At 37.7% G+C, this 14,189-nt stretch overlaps 2 protein-coding genes across 5 annotated transcripts in view; both read left to right on the top strand.

Moving 5' to 3' along the window:
* ANKRD44 (ankyrin repeat domain 44) overlaps nt 1-14,189 on the top strand; it is a 315,633-nt gene that overhangs the window by 235,981 nt on the left and 65,463 nt on the right. The window lies entirely within an intron of this gene.
* On the top strand, nt 10,974-12,189 carry LOC133099784 (1-acylglycerol-3-phosphate O-acyltransferase ABHD5-like). Its single transcript, XM_061203668.1, has one exon. The coding sequence runs from the start codon at nt 11,022-11,024 to the stop codon at nt 12,072-12,074; it is 1,053 nt and encodes a 350-aa protein (XP_061059651.1). The 5' UTR covers nt 10,974-11,021; the 3' UTR covers nt 12,075-12,189.

The following is a 14,189-nucleotide window of genomic DNA, read 5'->3' as shown; positions in this document are numbered from 1 at the left end:
TGGCTGCTTCCTTGGGACCTTCTCTCCCTTTCACTGTTATGAGCTAATTTGAACTTCAACTGGGAGAGTTTATGTGGGTGACAAATGCCCCTGTGTGTATATTCTAGGAATTTCTGGGATTCTCTGAAGACAGTTGTATCTTGGGCAACTGAACACTGAAATTATGCTGCTTTTAAATGTGTCTTGTATTTATCATAGGGCTTTAGGAAACCATTACCCCCTGGCTTTGTATAAGATGTACTCACATTGGCAGTGTCTAATTAAGCTTCTCAAAACTGAGAAAGCAGGATATAGAAGAGGGGTTTAAAAAAAAAAAGAAAAGGAGAGCTACTTAGCAGTCAGCTGAGGACATGATGAAAACCCAGTGAACTTGAACCCCAGCCCCAAACAAGTCTCTGATGGCTTTTCTCTGTCCCCAGAGGTTCTGCTAAGAGATGGAACTGGGGGTGAACATGACCTCCCAGCAGGCGGACTTCCAGTGGGCAGTGGAAACTTCAACAATGCTAGTCTTGTTTTTTCTTCTAGTTAATTCAGTTGAAGAGAAACATAAAATCTTATAGGGAACTCTCATTAAGGGAGGGAGCAGAGGCGTGGGCACAGATATTTTGCTGCTGTCGGCAGCCTCCTCACTGGTGTGAATAAAAATATAAGCCCACAAATTTTGAATCAGAATTTGGATGTGAGTCTATGTTCAGAACATTGGAGTAGACAATATTTTGGGACAAAATGTTCCACTTTTCTCTTTGTAATAGAGCAAAAAAGAAATTTTTTTGGCTTTACCATGAATGAATTTGGCAACTGATGAAAGAACCATTCAATAGGATGTATTAAACAATTTCAGTTTCACCTTCAGTCGAGTGCTCAGGACAGTGGAGCCATTGCCCCCACATTTCAAAGTCAGATACTAGTTTTCAACCCATGGCCCCCTTGCCCATTTAAGAGGCTGGAGATCAGAGAGCAGATTTCTTTGGAGATAGTTCTGCTTCACATCCCATCACCACTCCCCTGCCCCTATAGCGCGGGAGAAATCCTGATCCCAAGCCCAGTGAGGGAAGCTTCAAGGAGATTGCTTGGATATCTGATATGAATTCCACACACTTTAGGGGGCTGAGCAGACTGGCATGTGATGAATCTAAAGACTGAATGGCTCTGATTAGAGCTTGCTTGCTGGGAAGTTAAATAAAAAGAGGGCTGTGGTTGAGAAATACTCTACCCCCACCAGTGATAGGTCAAGAGTGTATGTTTCCCAATGTCCAAATATGAGCCAAGGGCCAGAGCTGGCCTGGAGTTCTCCTGGATGCTACTCAAGAGGGCTGCCTGGAAGTATGGGGAGGTGTAGGATGCCTGGGGTTGGGGAGAGGGGAATGTGAGCTACCAGCAGAGAGGGGCAGTCACCCAGGGAAGTTGGGAAGTTGTTGGAGAACCTAAATAAGCATCCGAGAGACAGTTTTAAACATCTGACCCAGTCAGAGGATCACTGCCAGAAGGGTGCCAGTCAGTAAGACCATTGTCCCTGTACCCTTGGTGTCCTCCTTTTCCCTCTTCTCTTTAGTCCTGAGGGAGGCAGAGGCAGCCAAGAGGGGAAGAAAGGAGGAGGAGAAGCCATAGTCTGGGAAAGAGAGAAGTCAGCCTTGTCTCCTTCCCCACTGGGGGAGGCGGAGAGGAGCTTGGGTGCTAAAAAGCATTCAGGGTTTGTTACTACATAACAGACATTGTAATTACTGACATGAAGTTATGTTTGTGACTAAAGTGCCTGGAGAACTTTTTGTTATTTGTTGGAGATTTTATCTGAGGTGGCAGGAAAAGAAGTAGTCTCATAAAGATTATACCAGGTATAGGAAAGGGAGAATAAAGTTATTGTTTGATTATACCCCATGACTCACTGGTTCAGTACAAAGTCACACACTTAGAGTCATTATTTTAGGAAAGATTAACACTCAGCTCTAAAGGCAAAAAAACTATTACCCTTTAAATATATGCAAATTTAAATATCAACTTTATAAGACATAGGTTCTAGTAATGCCAAGCACTTATCAGGTACCAAATTGTTGAAAAAATGAATCACACTTGTGAATGATAAAGCCTGACTTAGTGATAAAACTTAAATGCTAGTTTATAAGTATTATGGTGACTATCCTGTTAGGAAGGTATTTCATAGAATCCACAGGTGAGAGAGAAAATGAAAATGTACTGTTCTGTAGCTTGGCCTTTTCTGTAGATTTGATTACTTCCCAACACCAACTCCAAATTTTATTGCAACCTCTCCTTTATTTTTTTTCTTCAAGATCTAAAAAGCTGTACTGATGCGTCAAATTGGTATGAAGACATCTACAAAATTAAAATTACACGCACACACACATGTATACACACTTCCTGTAATTTCTTATAAATAGCTAGTCAGCACTAAGGGATTCAAAGAAGAGGAATCATTGCTCCTGATATGGGAGCTTTAAGGACTCAATGATGTAGCAGAAAGGAAGATTTCTTAAAGAGAATATAACTTAAACATTAGCCTAAAAGAAGTTTATCTGGTCTTCCTTCCTTCCTTTCCTCCTTCCTTTCTTCCTCCTTCCCCTCTATCCCTCCCTCCTTCTCTCCCTTCCTTTCTTCTTTTCCTCCTACGCAATTACAGACCCATTAGGCAGGCCTGAGGAGGGTAGGAAGGCAGTCCAGCTGGGGCCCAAGGAAAAGGATATCAGGAAAGCAGCCCAATGAAGATTGGAACTTATTCAAGGAGAGTGTCCTAAATGTATATACACTAAACAACAGACTGTAGTATATATGAAGCAAAAACTGATAGAACTGAAAAGATGGAGAAATCCACAATTATAGTTGGAGACTTTAGCACCTCTCTTTTAACGATTGATAGAACAACTAGATAGAAAATCATCAAGCGTATAGAAAAACTCAATAGTATAATCAGCCAAGATGACCTAATCAACATTTATAGACTGTTCCACCCAGCAACAGAATGCATATTTTTTTCAAGTGCCCATGATATCCTGAACCGTAAACCAAACGTCAACAAAACTGAAAGAATTGGAATCATATAGAGTGTGTTCTCCCACCACAATGAAGTAAAACTAGAAATCGATAACAGAAAGATACCAGGAAAATCTCCAGTACTTGGAAATTAAACAACAGACTTCTAAATAATCCACGGGTCAAAGAGAACATCTCAAGGGAAATCCCCAAAACTACACTGAACTGAATGAAAATACAACAAATCAAAATTTGGGGACACATATTAGTGCTGAAAAAAATTGTAACACTAAATGCTTACATTAGAATAGAGGGAAAGTCTCAATTCAGTACGTTTCTACCTCAAGAATCTAGAAGAAAGCAGAGCAAAATAAACTCAAGATAAGCAGAAAAAGGAAATAATAGAGATGGGAGCATAAATAAATAAAACTGAAAACAGAAAACAATGGAGAAAATCAATGAAACAATGACCTGGTTTTTTGAAAAATCAACAAATGAAGTAGGGTATATTACTACAGACCTTGCAGACATCAAAAAGATAATAAAGGAATATTATGAATAACTCTATGCAAAGAAATTTGACAACTTAGGTGAAATGGACCAATTTATAAAACAACACAAACTACTACGATTTACCAATATGAAGTACTGATCATTTGAATAGTGTATAACTATTTTAAAAGTTGAATTTTAAAACTTTCCCAAAAGAAATCTCTAGGTCTAGATGGTATCACTGGAGAATTCTACCAAATATTTAAGGAAGAATTAACACCAATTCTACCCAATCTCTTCTGAAAAATAGAAGAGGAAGGAACACTTTTTAATTCATATGTGAAGCTGATACTAAAAGCAAACAATGGTAGTACAAAAAAAGAAGTATATATATATATAGATGCAAAAAAATCCTTAAATATGAACAAATAGAATTCAGTAAGAATTATATACTGTAACTGAGTGGGATTTATTACCAGGAAAGCCTATTTTGATATTTGAAAATCAATCAATGTAATTCATCATATTAACAGGATAAAGAAGAAAAATCACATGACTGTGTCAAACACTGTAGAAAAAATGTTTGACAAAATTCAACACCCATTAACAATTTTCAAAAAACTCTCAGAAAAAAAGGAAAGGAGGGGAACTTCTTCAACTTGGTAAAGAGCATTTAACAACTTAATGAAGAACAGCTAACATTGTACTTAATGGTAAAAGACTAAATGTTTTCACTTGAAATCAGGAAGAAGGCAAGGATGTCTGCTTTCACTGCTCCTACTTGACATTGTGCTGGAAGTTCTAGCCAGGGCAATAGGGCAAGAAAAAGCAGTGAAAGGCATAAAGATCAGAAAGGAAAAAAAAAAAAACTTTTCCTCTTTGCAGCTGACGATTGTCTACATAGAAAATCCCAAGGAATCAAGAAAAAACAACTAGAAATTTTAAATGATTTCAGCAAGGTCACAAGATGCAAGACAAACATACCAAAATCAATTGCATTTCAGTATACTAGAAATGAACATGTGGACATCAAATTAAAAATACAATATTATTTACAACTGCCCCCCAAAAAATGAAATATGGGGATTATATGCTGAAAACTACAAAATGCTGATGAAAGAAATCAAAAAAGATATAAAATAATAGAGAGACCATGTTCATGGATTGGAAGACTCAGCATAATAAAGATGTCAGTTCTCCCCCAGCTAATCTGTAGGCTTAATGAAATTCCTATCAAAATAACAGCAAGGTTTTTTATAATGAGGTAATATTTTTCTAAACTTTATATGGAATGGCAAAGGAACTAGAATAGCTAAAACAATTTTGAGAAAGAAAAAGTGGGAGAAATCAGTCTACCCAATTTCAAGACTTATAGCTACAGTAATCAAGACTGTCAGGTATTGGCAGTCTTAAGATACATAGATCAGTGGAACAGAATAGACAACCCAGTCATAGCCACACACAAATATGCCCAACTAATTCTGACAAAGGTGCAAAAGGCATTCAATAGAGGAAATGTAGAGTTTGCAACAAATGGTGCTGGAGCAGTTGGACAGCATAGGCAAACAACAATGAGCCTTAATCTAAGTCTCACACCTTATACAAAAGTAAACTCAAAATGGATCATAGACTTAAAGGTAAAACATAAAACATAGGAAAAAGTCTCCAGGATCTAAGACTAAGAGTCTTAATACCAACTAAAAGTCTTAATAGGCAAAGAGTTCTTAATACCAATTTTTTTAAAAATTGATAAATTGGACTCCATCAAAATTTAAAACTTTTGCTCTGTGAAAGACCCTGTTAAGAGAATGAAGAAACAAGCTGAAGGCTGGAAGAAAATATTTGCAAACCACATGTCTGAGAAAGGACTAGTATCTAGAATATATAAAGAATTCTCAAAACTCAACAGATAAATAAACCCATTAGAAAGTGAGCAAAAGACACTAACAGACATTTCACTGAAGAAGATAAACAAGTGGCAAATAAGCAGCTGGAAAGATGTTCAACATCATTAGCCATTAGAAAAATGGCTCCACTGCACAGCTCAGCCCACTCAGTTGCACACTCAAGTTCCCCTGGAAGAAACTTCCAAATCTGTATCTCTAACCTCAATCCTCTCCAAGGTCCAGGCTCATCTGTCAAATGGCCTTATAGATACCCCCATCCAGAGGTCCTTCTGGAACCTGAGTGGGTTCTGAACTTTATGGCACCAAATTTCATGGAATTTTGACCAACAATATAAGGTCAACAGACCCTCGGTCCTTGAAAGAATCAATCCCTCACGCAAAACAAAGCCCTAATTCTCTTTCAAAGCCTTTTCTCATGGGGGACAAGTTTAACAACCATGCCTATTTTTAATAAAGTCATAATAATGGACATTTATTGTAAGCATATTGGGCTAGACCCTGTGCCTACATCATCTCATTTAATTCTCACAACAGCACTGTGAAATAACTCCTGTTTTTAATCCATGTTTCACACATGAGTATCCTAAAGTACAAAGAAATGGAGTAACTTGCCCTGGGTCTTACAGTTGGTGTGATATAGAAGCAGGACTCGAATCCATGTTTATCTAACTCTAAATTCCAGGCTTTTAACCATATGCTCTACTGTCTGGAGGACTGGCAAACTCCAGACTTTAAAAGACAAAGCTGTCTCAGAGGATCTGAATTCACATCAACCAAGACAGTGATGTCCAAACAAGATATCACTGAGATGAGCAGTGTTTCAGCTTTGTCAAAGGGAAGCAGGAGGACCTCAGACAGTACCAATATCGGTTATGTCTGTGTCATCCATTTCTCTGGAAAGCCTTAGGCAAGGCAGTCTGCATTTTCTTTTTCTGTCAGGAGAACAGAACTACCTTATAGCATTCCCCATCCTGTAGGGGTAAAACCACCCCAGCTACAGTTCTGAAGTACGTGCCATTATTGGAAATCTGCAGCGCTGACCCCTGGACTTCACGTATTTTCATAAAAGCACTCTTACTTGGGCCCAGCCTTCCTCCTGAAATCTCTGTTCAGTATGTTTGTAACAGCTGCTGTCAGCTTGGCCTCACTCTTCTTATGATAGCAGCTGCCAGGGATGACCCTTTCCAGCTGGGGGTGGAGTGGGTGGGAGTGAGGGGGAGGGACTTCCCAGCAAGATTGTTTCTCCAAAGACACTTTATTCTTGGCAGCCGCCAAGGACTCCTGGCTTTTGAGGTCTAGACCAGGTCCCTCTGATAATCACTTCCCTTCTTGACCCTCATTCAGTAACAGAAAATGTAGAGGCCCGAGCATTTTTAAATCAGACTAAGTGCTCACATACACACCTGTGCCTCCAGGTCATGGGGTGATGATGCCCACAAAGAACAAAGAGCCCTTCTGAGATTCCAAAGAAGGGTAGAGGCCCAGGCATCTGTAACAGCTGAAAGGAATATTTAGAAAAACCAAACCACTCAGCAATAACTAAGATTTATTTTCTCTTATGAGCAGATCCCTATAACCTAAGTGATAACATCACTGGATTTAAATTCTGTGGGCCATTCTGTACTTGGAAAAGTAGTTTTGTTAATAGTAAACAATAACATTCACTTGATCACTGGGAAGCCATTTAGTATAGAGTGACAACTTCATAGCATTTTTTCCCCCCAATTCAAGGATTCAGCCAGCTGCTGCAGGTCGTGTAGTCCTGTAGTATGCATTTAGTGAAAAAAGTCCACGTATTACTGAACCTGTGCAGTTCAAACTCATGTTGTTCCAGGGTCAACTGTATTGTTGGTCTGTTAGGATTTTGTATTTTTGTTATTTTTATCATTATCCAAAATAAAATGTGATCTTCCAGAAGAGTACAGGTGCTATGCTGTGAGAGTTCAGGGGAGGGCACATCCCATTCTGGGTTCAGTGGTTAATGAGAGATTACCCGACACTCGTCAACGCAATGCATTTGCTGTGTTTGTCTCTCTAGATTTCTTGTCTCATCACCGCCACCCCCCCTTCCCATTTGTGTGAATGTGGGATAGTAGCACCGATCCTGAAATGCGTTGAATGATGGAGAATGTGGGTAGATGTTGGACTTGGTTAGACCAATTGACCAACACGTCATTTTCAGAATATCAGAAGTTTTCATGATGGTTTCTTTCCTTTTGATGATATTTGCATCATCCACTAAATAGAAAAGTTGTAACTGACATCGTACATTGGAGTAAAAGGAAAATGGATGCTGTATCTCAAATTGTGCTCCTGAATCCCATTACCATCTGGGATCAGTCATTCATAAAAGATTAAACGTGAGGCAGGCACACATCTGAATATATGTGTGTCAGTCTCTCCCATCTGTTTTAATTTTGCTTAAAATAATAACAGCTTTCTTTACCCACTTACTTGAATCTGCGTTGACTCTTTTAATGTTCATTAGCCAGAAGTAGTCTGTGGTGTTTAGCTAGAGTTTCAGAATCCCACCAAGATTAGCTTTAATTGAATCAGTAGAAATTTTCTTTAAAGCTATATATTTTAATGACTGAGCTAGAATCACTAAAATGTTAATTGATGCTTAGAGTGGGTAATTTATACTGTAATTTAACATTAAAAATGGTATCTGAAGATATGTTTATGTTGGTTTACACAGCTTTTGTGGGGACTAAGACCAGGTAAGCAAAATGCCTTTCTGAAGCAGGGTACTTCTACTATCACATAGTTTTTTTAATTATTAAAAAAAAGTGTATTCAAGTCTAGTATTTCCTTTGTTCTCTTTTTCTGCAGTTTTTAATCATATTACCATGTCCCTCCGATTTTACATCCCTCTCCAACCTACCCCTACCTCTCAAATATAACCTCCCTTGTCCTAGGCAAATAAATTTCACCTTGTGCTGAGGCAGAAAGTAAATTAACACAATGATAATATAATTTAGGGTAAACTAAGAATATCATCTAGAAGAGATTACTTAAACTTAAGAATTGCTCTCAGAAGTCACCATGGAAACATGAGGGCAATGTTACTGTTTTGCCTGGTAATACACAAAGAACTGGATGTGCTCAGCAAGTGGAATTGATCAAATGTAACACCCATGACCCTGAATATTTTACAGGATTGACTACTTGTCACCATTTCAATATGTCTGTCACTTAATGCAATCAAATGTTTTGCAGTGCAGAACTTCAACTGAATTAGCTCTCAGATGAGTATTTTTGTTGATAGATAGGTGGATAATGGATAGGGGACTGAATACATTTTAAATAGTATGAAATCCAGGAGACCTGCTGCCTTTTTGTTTTAGATGCCAACTTACAGTGGTGATTAAGCCCCAGAGTTATATAAAGACTCTCTAATAATCAAAGCCTTTGTAGATAAGCATTCACATTTTATCAATGAACTAATAATGCCCTGGGAGGTAAAAAAATTAAGCAGACTGACAAAATCTAGGCTACTTTAATTTTCATTAAAATTATCCATTATCTCTTTTCATCTTGTATGGTATCCCTTCTCTGTTTAAAAGGTTTTAATTTGCAGAACACAGGGCAATAAACAATTAAATGCTGGAAAAATACAAAAGATTCACAGTCTAAATGTAGAGAGAACATCTCTCTGAATCCCCCAGTTCAACTCTAGTGCTTTTTTCTGTTAACTTTAAGCCACATTGATTTAAATATTTGGTGACTTTGGAGACCTGCAGTGTCAAGGATTAGATGAAGGAATAGATAGTTATTAGTATATGCATAACTACAATCCCAAGACATTTTTCCAGATAGTACTTAAAAAGATAACATTCTTTACTGTTGAACGAAAAATTGGACTATCACCTGCAGTGGCACCATCTGGTGGTTTCATTTTCAATTCACTGCATGTTTATTGAGAACATATACTATACCGGGTACTGCTCACTATAAAGTGGACCCAGCTCCATCCCGATGGACGCAGCATATGTTGTGAACTGCCAAAAATGCAGGCAATAAATGAAAGAACTTTTCTGTTGGAAGTATGTGGTTTCTATAAGATTCTTTGTCTTATCTCAACCCTCAACATGTTTCATTTCATTTAGATAAAGATATCACAAAAAAACTTTAGATAAAAGCAAACAGAACTGTTATGTGGTTAGATCACTGTAGACAAGATTCAGAATAATATAAAGGGCTTGGGGTTAAAGATCTTTTTTTTTTTTAATGCTATCTACAGTTCTTATGTTGCTTAAGGTAGATTTTTTTAGGCTGAATATTTTTTAGACTGAAAACGTCCATTCAAAAGTACTGACAATCCTAAACGAAATGTTGGCAAATTAAATGCAACAATATACTGAATAAGATAAGACCTGCATGGTAATTGAGATAATTGAGTGGGAGTATTCTAGGGATACAAATGTAGTTTAGCATTAGAAAATTAATCAAGGTAATTTACCACATTAACAGAAAAAGAAGAAAAATATCACATAAACATCTCCATCAATGTAGCAAAAATATTTGGTAAAACTCAGTGTCCATTTATGATTTTTAAAAGTCTTAGCAAACTAGGAATGGAAAGGAACTTCATTAATCTGATACAGATTATCTGCAAAATGTCTATGGCACACATCATACTTAAGAGTGAAATATTGAAAAGTTTTTTTCCTTACAGTGGGAAACAGACAAATATGCCTGTTGTCTCCCCTTCTATTCAACATTGGACTGGGAGTCCAAGCTGGTGAAATAAGGGAAGAAAAGGAAATAAAAGTGTGGTAGACAGAATGGCCCTCAAGTGATGTTCACGCCCTCATTCTTGAAACCTTTGAATATGTTACCTTATGTGGTAAAAGGGTCTTTGCAAATGTAATTAAGTTACAGCTATTAAGATAGGTGGCAGGTTAATTGCATATGCCTATAGGGAGAAATGAATCTTTTCTTCTACCTCACACCACATACAAAACTCAATTCAAGATGGATTGAAGGACTTCCGTGGTGGCACAGTGGTTAAGAATCCGCCTGCCAATGCAGGGGACACGGGTTCGAGCCCTGGTCTGGGAAGACCGCACATGCCACGGAGCAACTAAGCCCGTGCACCACAACTACTAAGCCTGTGCTCTAGAGCCCACGAACCACAACTACTGAAGCCCGTGTGCCTAGAGCCTGTGCTCCGCAACAAGAGAAGCTGACGCAATGAGAAGCCCGTGCACCGCAACGAAGAGTAGGCCCTGCTCACTGCAACTAGAGAAAGCCCACGCGCAGCAACAAAAACCCAACACAGCCAAAGATAAAAATAAGTAAATTTATAAACAACAACAAAAAAGGATGGATTGATAAGGGTATAAGGTCAACATACAAAAAGCAATTATATTCTATATACCAGCAACAAAACAAATAGGATATACACATTTTTAAAGATATCATTTACAAAAATATTTTAATTTGCATCAGCATCTAAAATGTTATGTAAATTCTTTCTATAAAAACTATAAAACATTATTAAGAAAAATTAAAGATGACCTAAATAAATGCCCTTATCTTACCATATATAAGGTTAATATGTTAAAAATCAATTGCTCAGTCGGCCTGTCAGCTGGCTTGGAAGTACGGCCGGAAGCTCGCGCGGCGACGGCGGCCATGGCGGCAGAGGAGGTGGAGGTGGGCTCTGCGGACGCTAGTGAGAAGTCAGGATGGCTAACTGGTTGGCTTCCCACATGGTGCCCTACGTCAACATCACACCTTAAAGAAGCTGAAGAGAAAATTTTAAAATGTGTCCCCTGCACACACAAAAAAGGACCTGTTCGTATATCTAATGGAAATAAAATATGGACACTGAAGCTTTCTCATAATATTTCAAATAAGACTCCACTTGTCCTCCTCCATGGTTTTGGAGGAGGTCTTGGACTCTGGGCACTGAATTTTGGAGATCTTTGCACCAATAGACCTGTCTATGCTTTTGACCTGCTGGGGTTTGGACGAAGTAGCAGACCCAGATTTGACAATGATGCAGAAGAAGTAGAGAATCAGTTTGTGGAATCCATTGAAGAGTGGAGATGTGCATTAGGATTGGACAAAATGATTTTGCTTGGACACAACCTGGGTGGGTTCCTGGCTGCTGCTTACTCACTGAAGTACCCATCAAGCAGGGTTAGTCATCTCATTTTAGTGGAGCCTTGGGGTTTTCCTGAGCGACCAGACCTTGCTGATGAAGAGAGACCAATTCCAATTCGGATCAGAACCTTGGGAGCGGCATTGACTCCCTTTAACCCTTCAGCCAGCCTCAGGATTGCAGGACCCTTTGGTTTAAGTCTAGTACAGTGTTTTAGGCCTGATTTCAAACGGAAGTATTCTTCAATGTTTGCAGATGATACTGTGACAGAATACATTTACCACTGTAATGTCCAGACTCCCAGTGGTGAGACTGCGTTCAGAAATATGACTGTCCCTTATGGATGGGCAAAAAGACCAATGCTGCAGCGAATTGGTAAAATGCACCCTGACATTCCAGTTTCAGTGATCTATGGCGCCCGATCCTGCATAGATGGCAATTCTGGCACCAGCATCCAGTCATTACGACCACATTCATATGTGAAGACGATAGCCATTCTCGGAGCAGGGCATTATGTGTATGCAGATCAACCAGAAGACTTTAACCAGAAAGTGAAGGAGATCTGTGACACTGTGGACTGAGCACACTGCAGATGACGTGGGAAATGCACATGGCTAATACAGTTCCTCAGCAATAATTTGCAGTCTGAGATGCAGAGTAAGGAACCTCACATGAGAACCAGGCAGTCTTCTTGACTGTACTTTCCCCATGTTTTCTTTATGAAGCTGCTAGCACATTTAAACCAGTTAGTGCCTTCTAGAAGAATGACTTTCCTTTCTCCAAAATCAAAATATACAAGCGTCTCCAAATCTAGTGGCTTTAATAAAAGGTTATTTGTCCCTCTGCTGTACTGAAATATTGTAATTTTTCAACTGAAATTTTTATTTCTATCTAACTTTGCTATATCAAGTATTCTTTATATTGCAGTCTGTATTGCCAATTTTAAAAAGTGATTTCTGGGTTTATTATTTTATATAATGTTAAGGTGCACCTTATTTTCCTTGCTTATATATACCATGTCTAATAACTGATAGAGTTAAACAAAATTCGGTGTGTTTTTATGTAAAAATTTGTCACTTTCTTAGAATGCTTCACTTCGTTTTTGAAATGGAGTGTTGAGACAGGGTTTTGGTTAAAAAGATGGTAGTTGATTTCTAGCATTGATTTTTCTGATTTTCCTCTGTTCTCTATTTAAGGCTGCAAAGCCATGTTCACCATTTTAAATGTGATCCATCCTTAAGTATTTCAAGTACTGAAAAGCCTTAACTAAAAGTCTATCCTGTTTTCCCCCATTAATACTGCTATTCTTTTCTTTGAGCCAGCATGCAGTCGAAGGAACAGATTTCCTCACTGAGGGGTCATTAAGACTGTTACCTTCCAGTAAGCCAAATCATATATTTTCATCTAACTCTTGTAGACGGGTGCTAAAACTGGATTACATTTTTACCACTAAAATATAAAAATCGGTGGTGCTGTTATATCTCATGGCACCAGAAGTCAGCTAGTACTTGGGGTTTTTTTTGTTTTGTTTTGTTTTGTTTTAAGAGTTTTGTGTTGATTAAATAACTTACATACTTGACGTTATGTTACAAAAATTCTGTAAGGTTGATTGAACTATGTGACAGTAACTACCATCAAGTGTAGCACTTTCTTGCTGTTTTTAATACAAGGAAAGCTTCTCTGAAACTGTGAAAAAGCTCCATGTGGTAACTGGCTACTACTGAGAAGACCCTCTGCAAAAGAAAGTTGAATAGGATGGTCACCAGCAAGTCATCTTTGCCTTATGTTTTGCTTAATGTTGCTTGTCTAGGAGAAAGGTGGTTATGTAAATAAAAACAGTGAACTAGAGCAAAAAAAAAAAAAAAAAAAAAAAACAATTGCTTTTCTATATCCCAGTAACAACAAACAGAAAATGAAATTTTAAAAAGATACTACTTTAACAATTACAATTTTCAGTAGCATAAATATATTAAATGCCTATACCATAAAACTATAATATGTTACAGATAAAAATTAACTGTACTTCAAAAAATGGAAAAATATATTCTTTCCATTGATTAAGACTCAGTGTTGTAAAGATAACTGTCCCCAAACTGACACAGACTCATCATACTCCCTGTAGGGCTTTGTATATGTGTGTAAATTGAAAAGCTGATTTAAAATTTTATATGGAAATGCAAAGGGCAAAGAACATACAAGGCAGTCTTGAAAAAAGAAAAACCTGGGGTCTTACACTTTCAGATATCAAAATCTGTTATGAAACTATAGTAATGCTTTGGAGTGAAGATAGATAACTTACAATGGGACAGAATGGAGAGTTGAAAAATAGATCCACACATATAGTATCCTGATTTATGATAAACGTGGCAAAAGGGTCTTTTCACTAAATTTTAATTGAATATGCATATGGGGAAAATGAATTTTTTTATCATCTACAAAACAATTCAAGATGAATTGCGAATCTAGATGTGAAAGTTACAATAATAAAGCTTTTAGAAGAAAACATAGGAGAACATCTTCATGACTCAGAGGAAAAGATTTCTTAAATAAGACACAAAAATAATAAACCACAAGGAAAAATTGGATATATTGGAATATATTAACATTAAAATTTTGTTCATTAAAGGACACCACTAGGAGAGTGTAAAGGCAACCTTCAGAGTGCAATATGAAAAAGGTCTTGTATCCAGAATATG

Source organism: Eubalaena glacialis, chromosome 1, assembly GCF_028564815.1.
Source record: "Eubalaena glacialis isolate mEubGla1 chromosome 1, mEubGla1.1.hap2.+ XY, whole genome shotgun sequence".
NCBI classification, from domain to species: Eukaryota; Metazoa; Chordata; class Mammalia; order Artiodactyla; family Balaenidae; genus Eubalaena; species Eubalaena glacialis.
This window is presented reverse-complemented; position numbering and strand designations above follow the sequence as displayed.

Coding starts and splice junctions, on each gene's coding strand:
- LOC133099784 (XM_061203668.1), top strand. CDS start 11,022: ATGGCGGCAGAGGAGGTGGAGGTGGGCTCTGCGGACGCTAGTGAGAAG.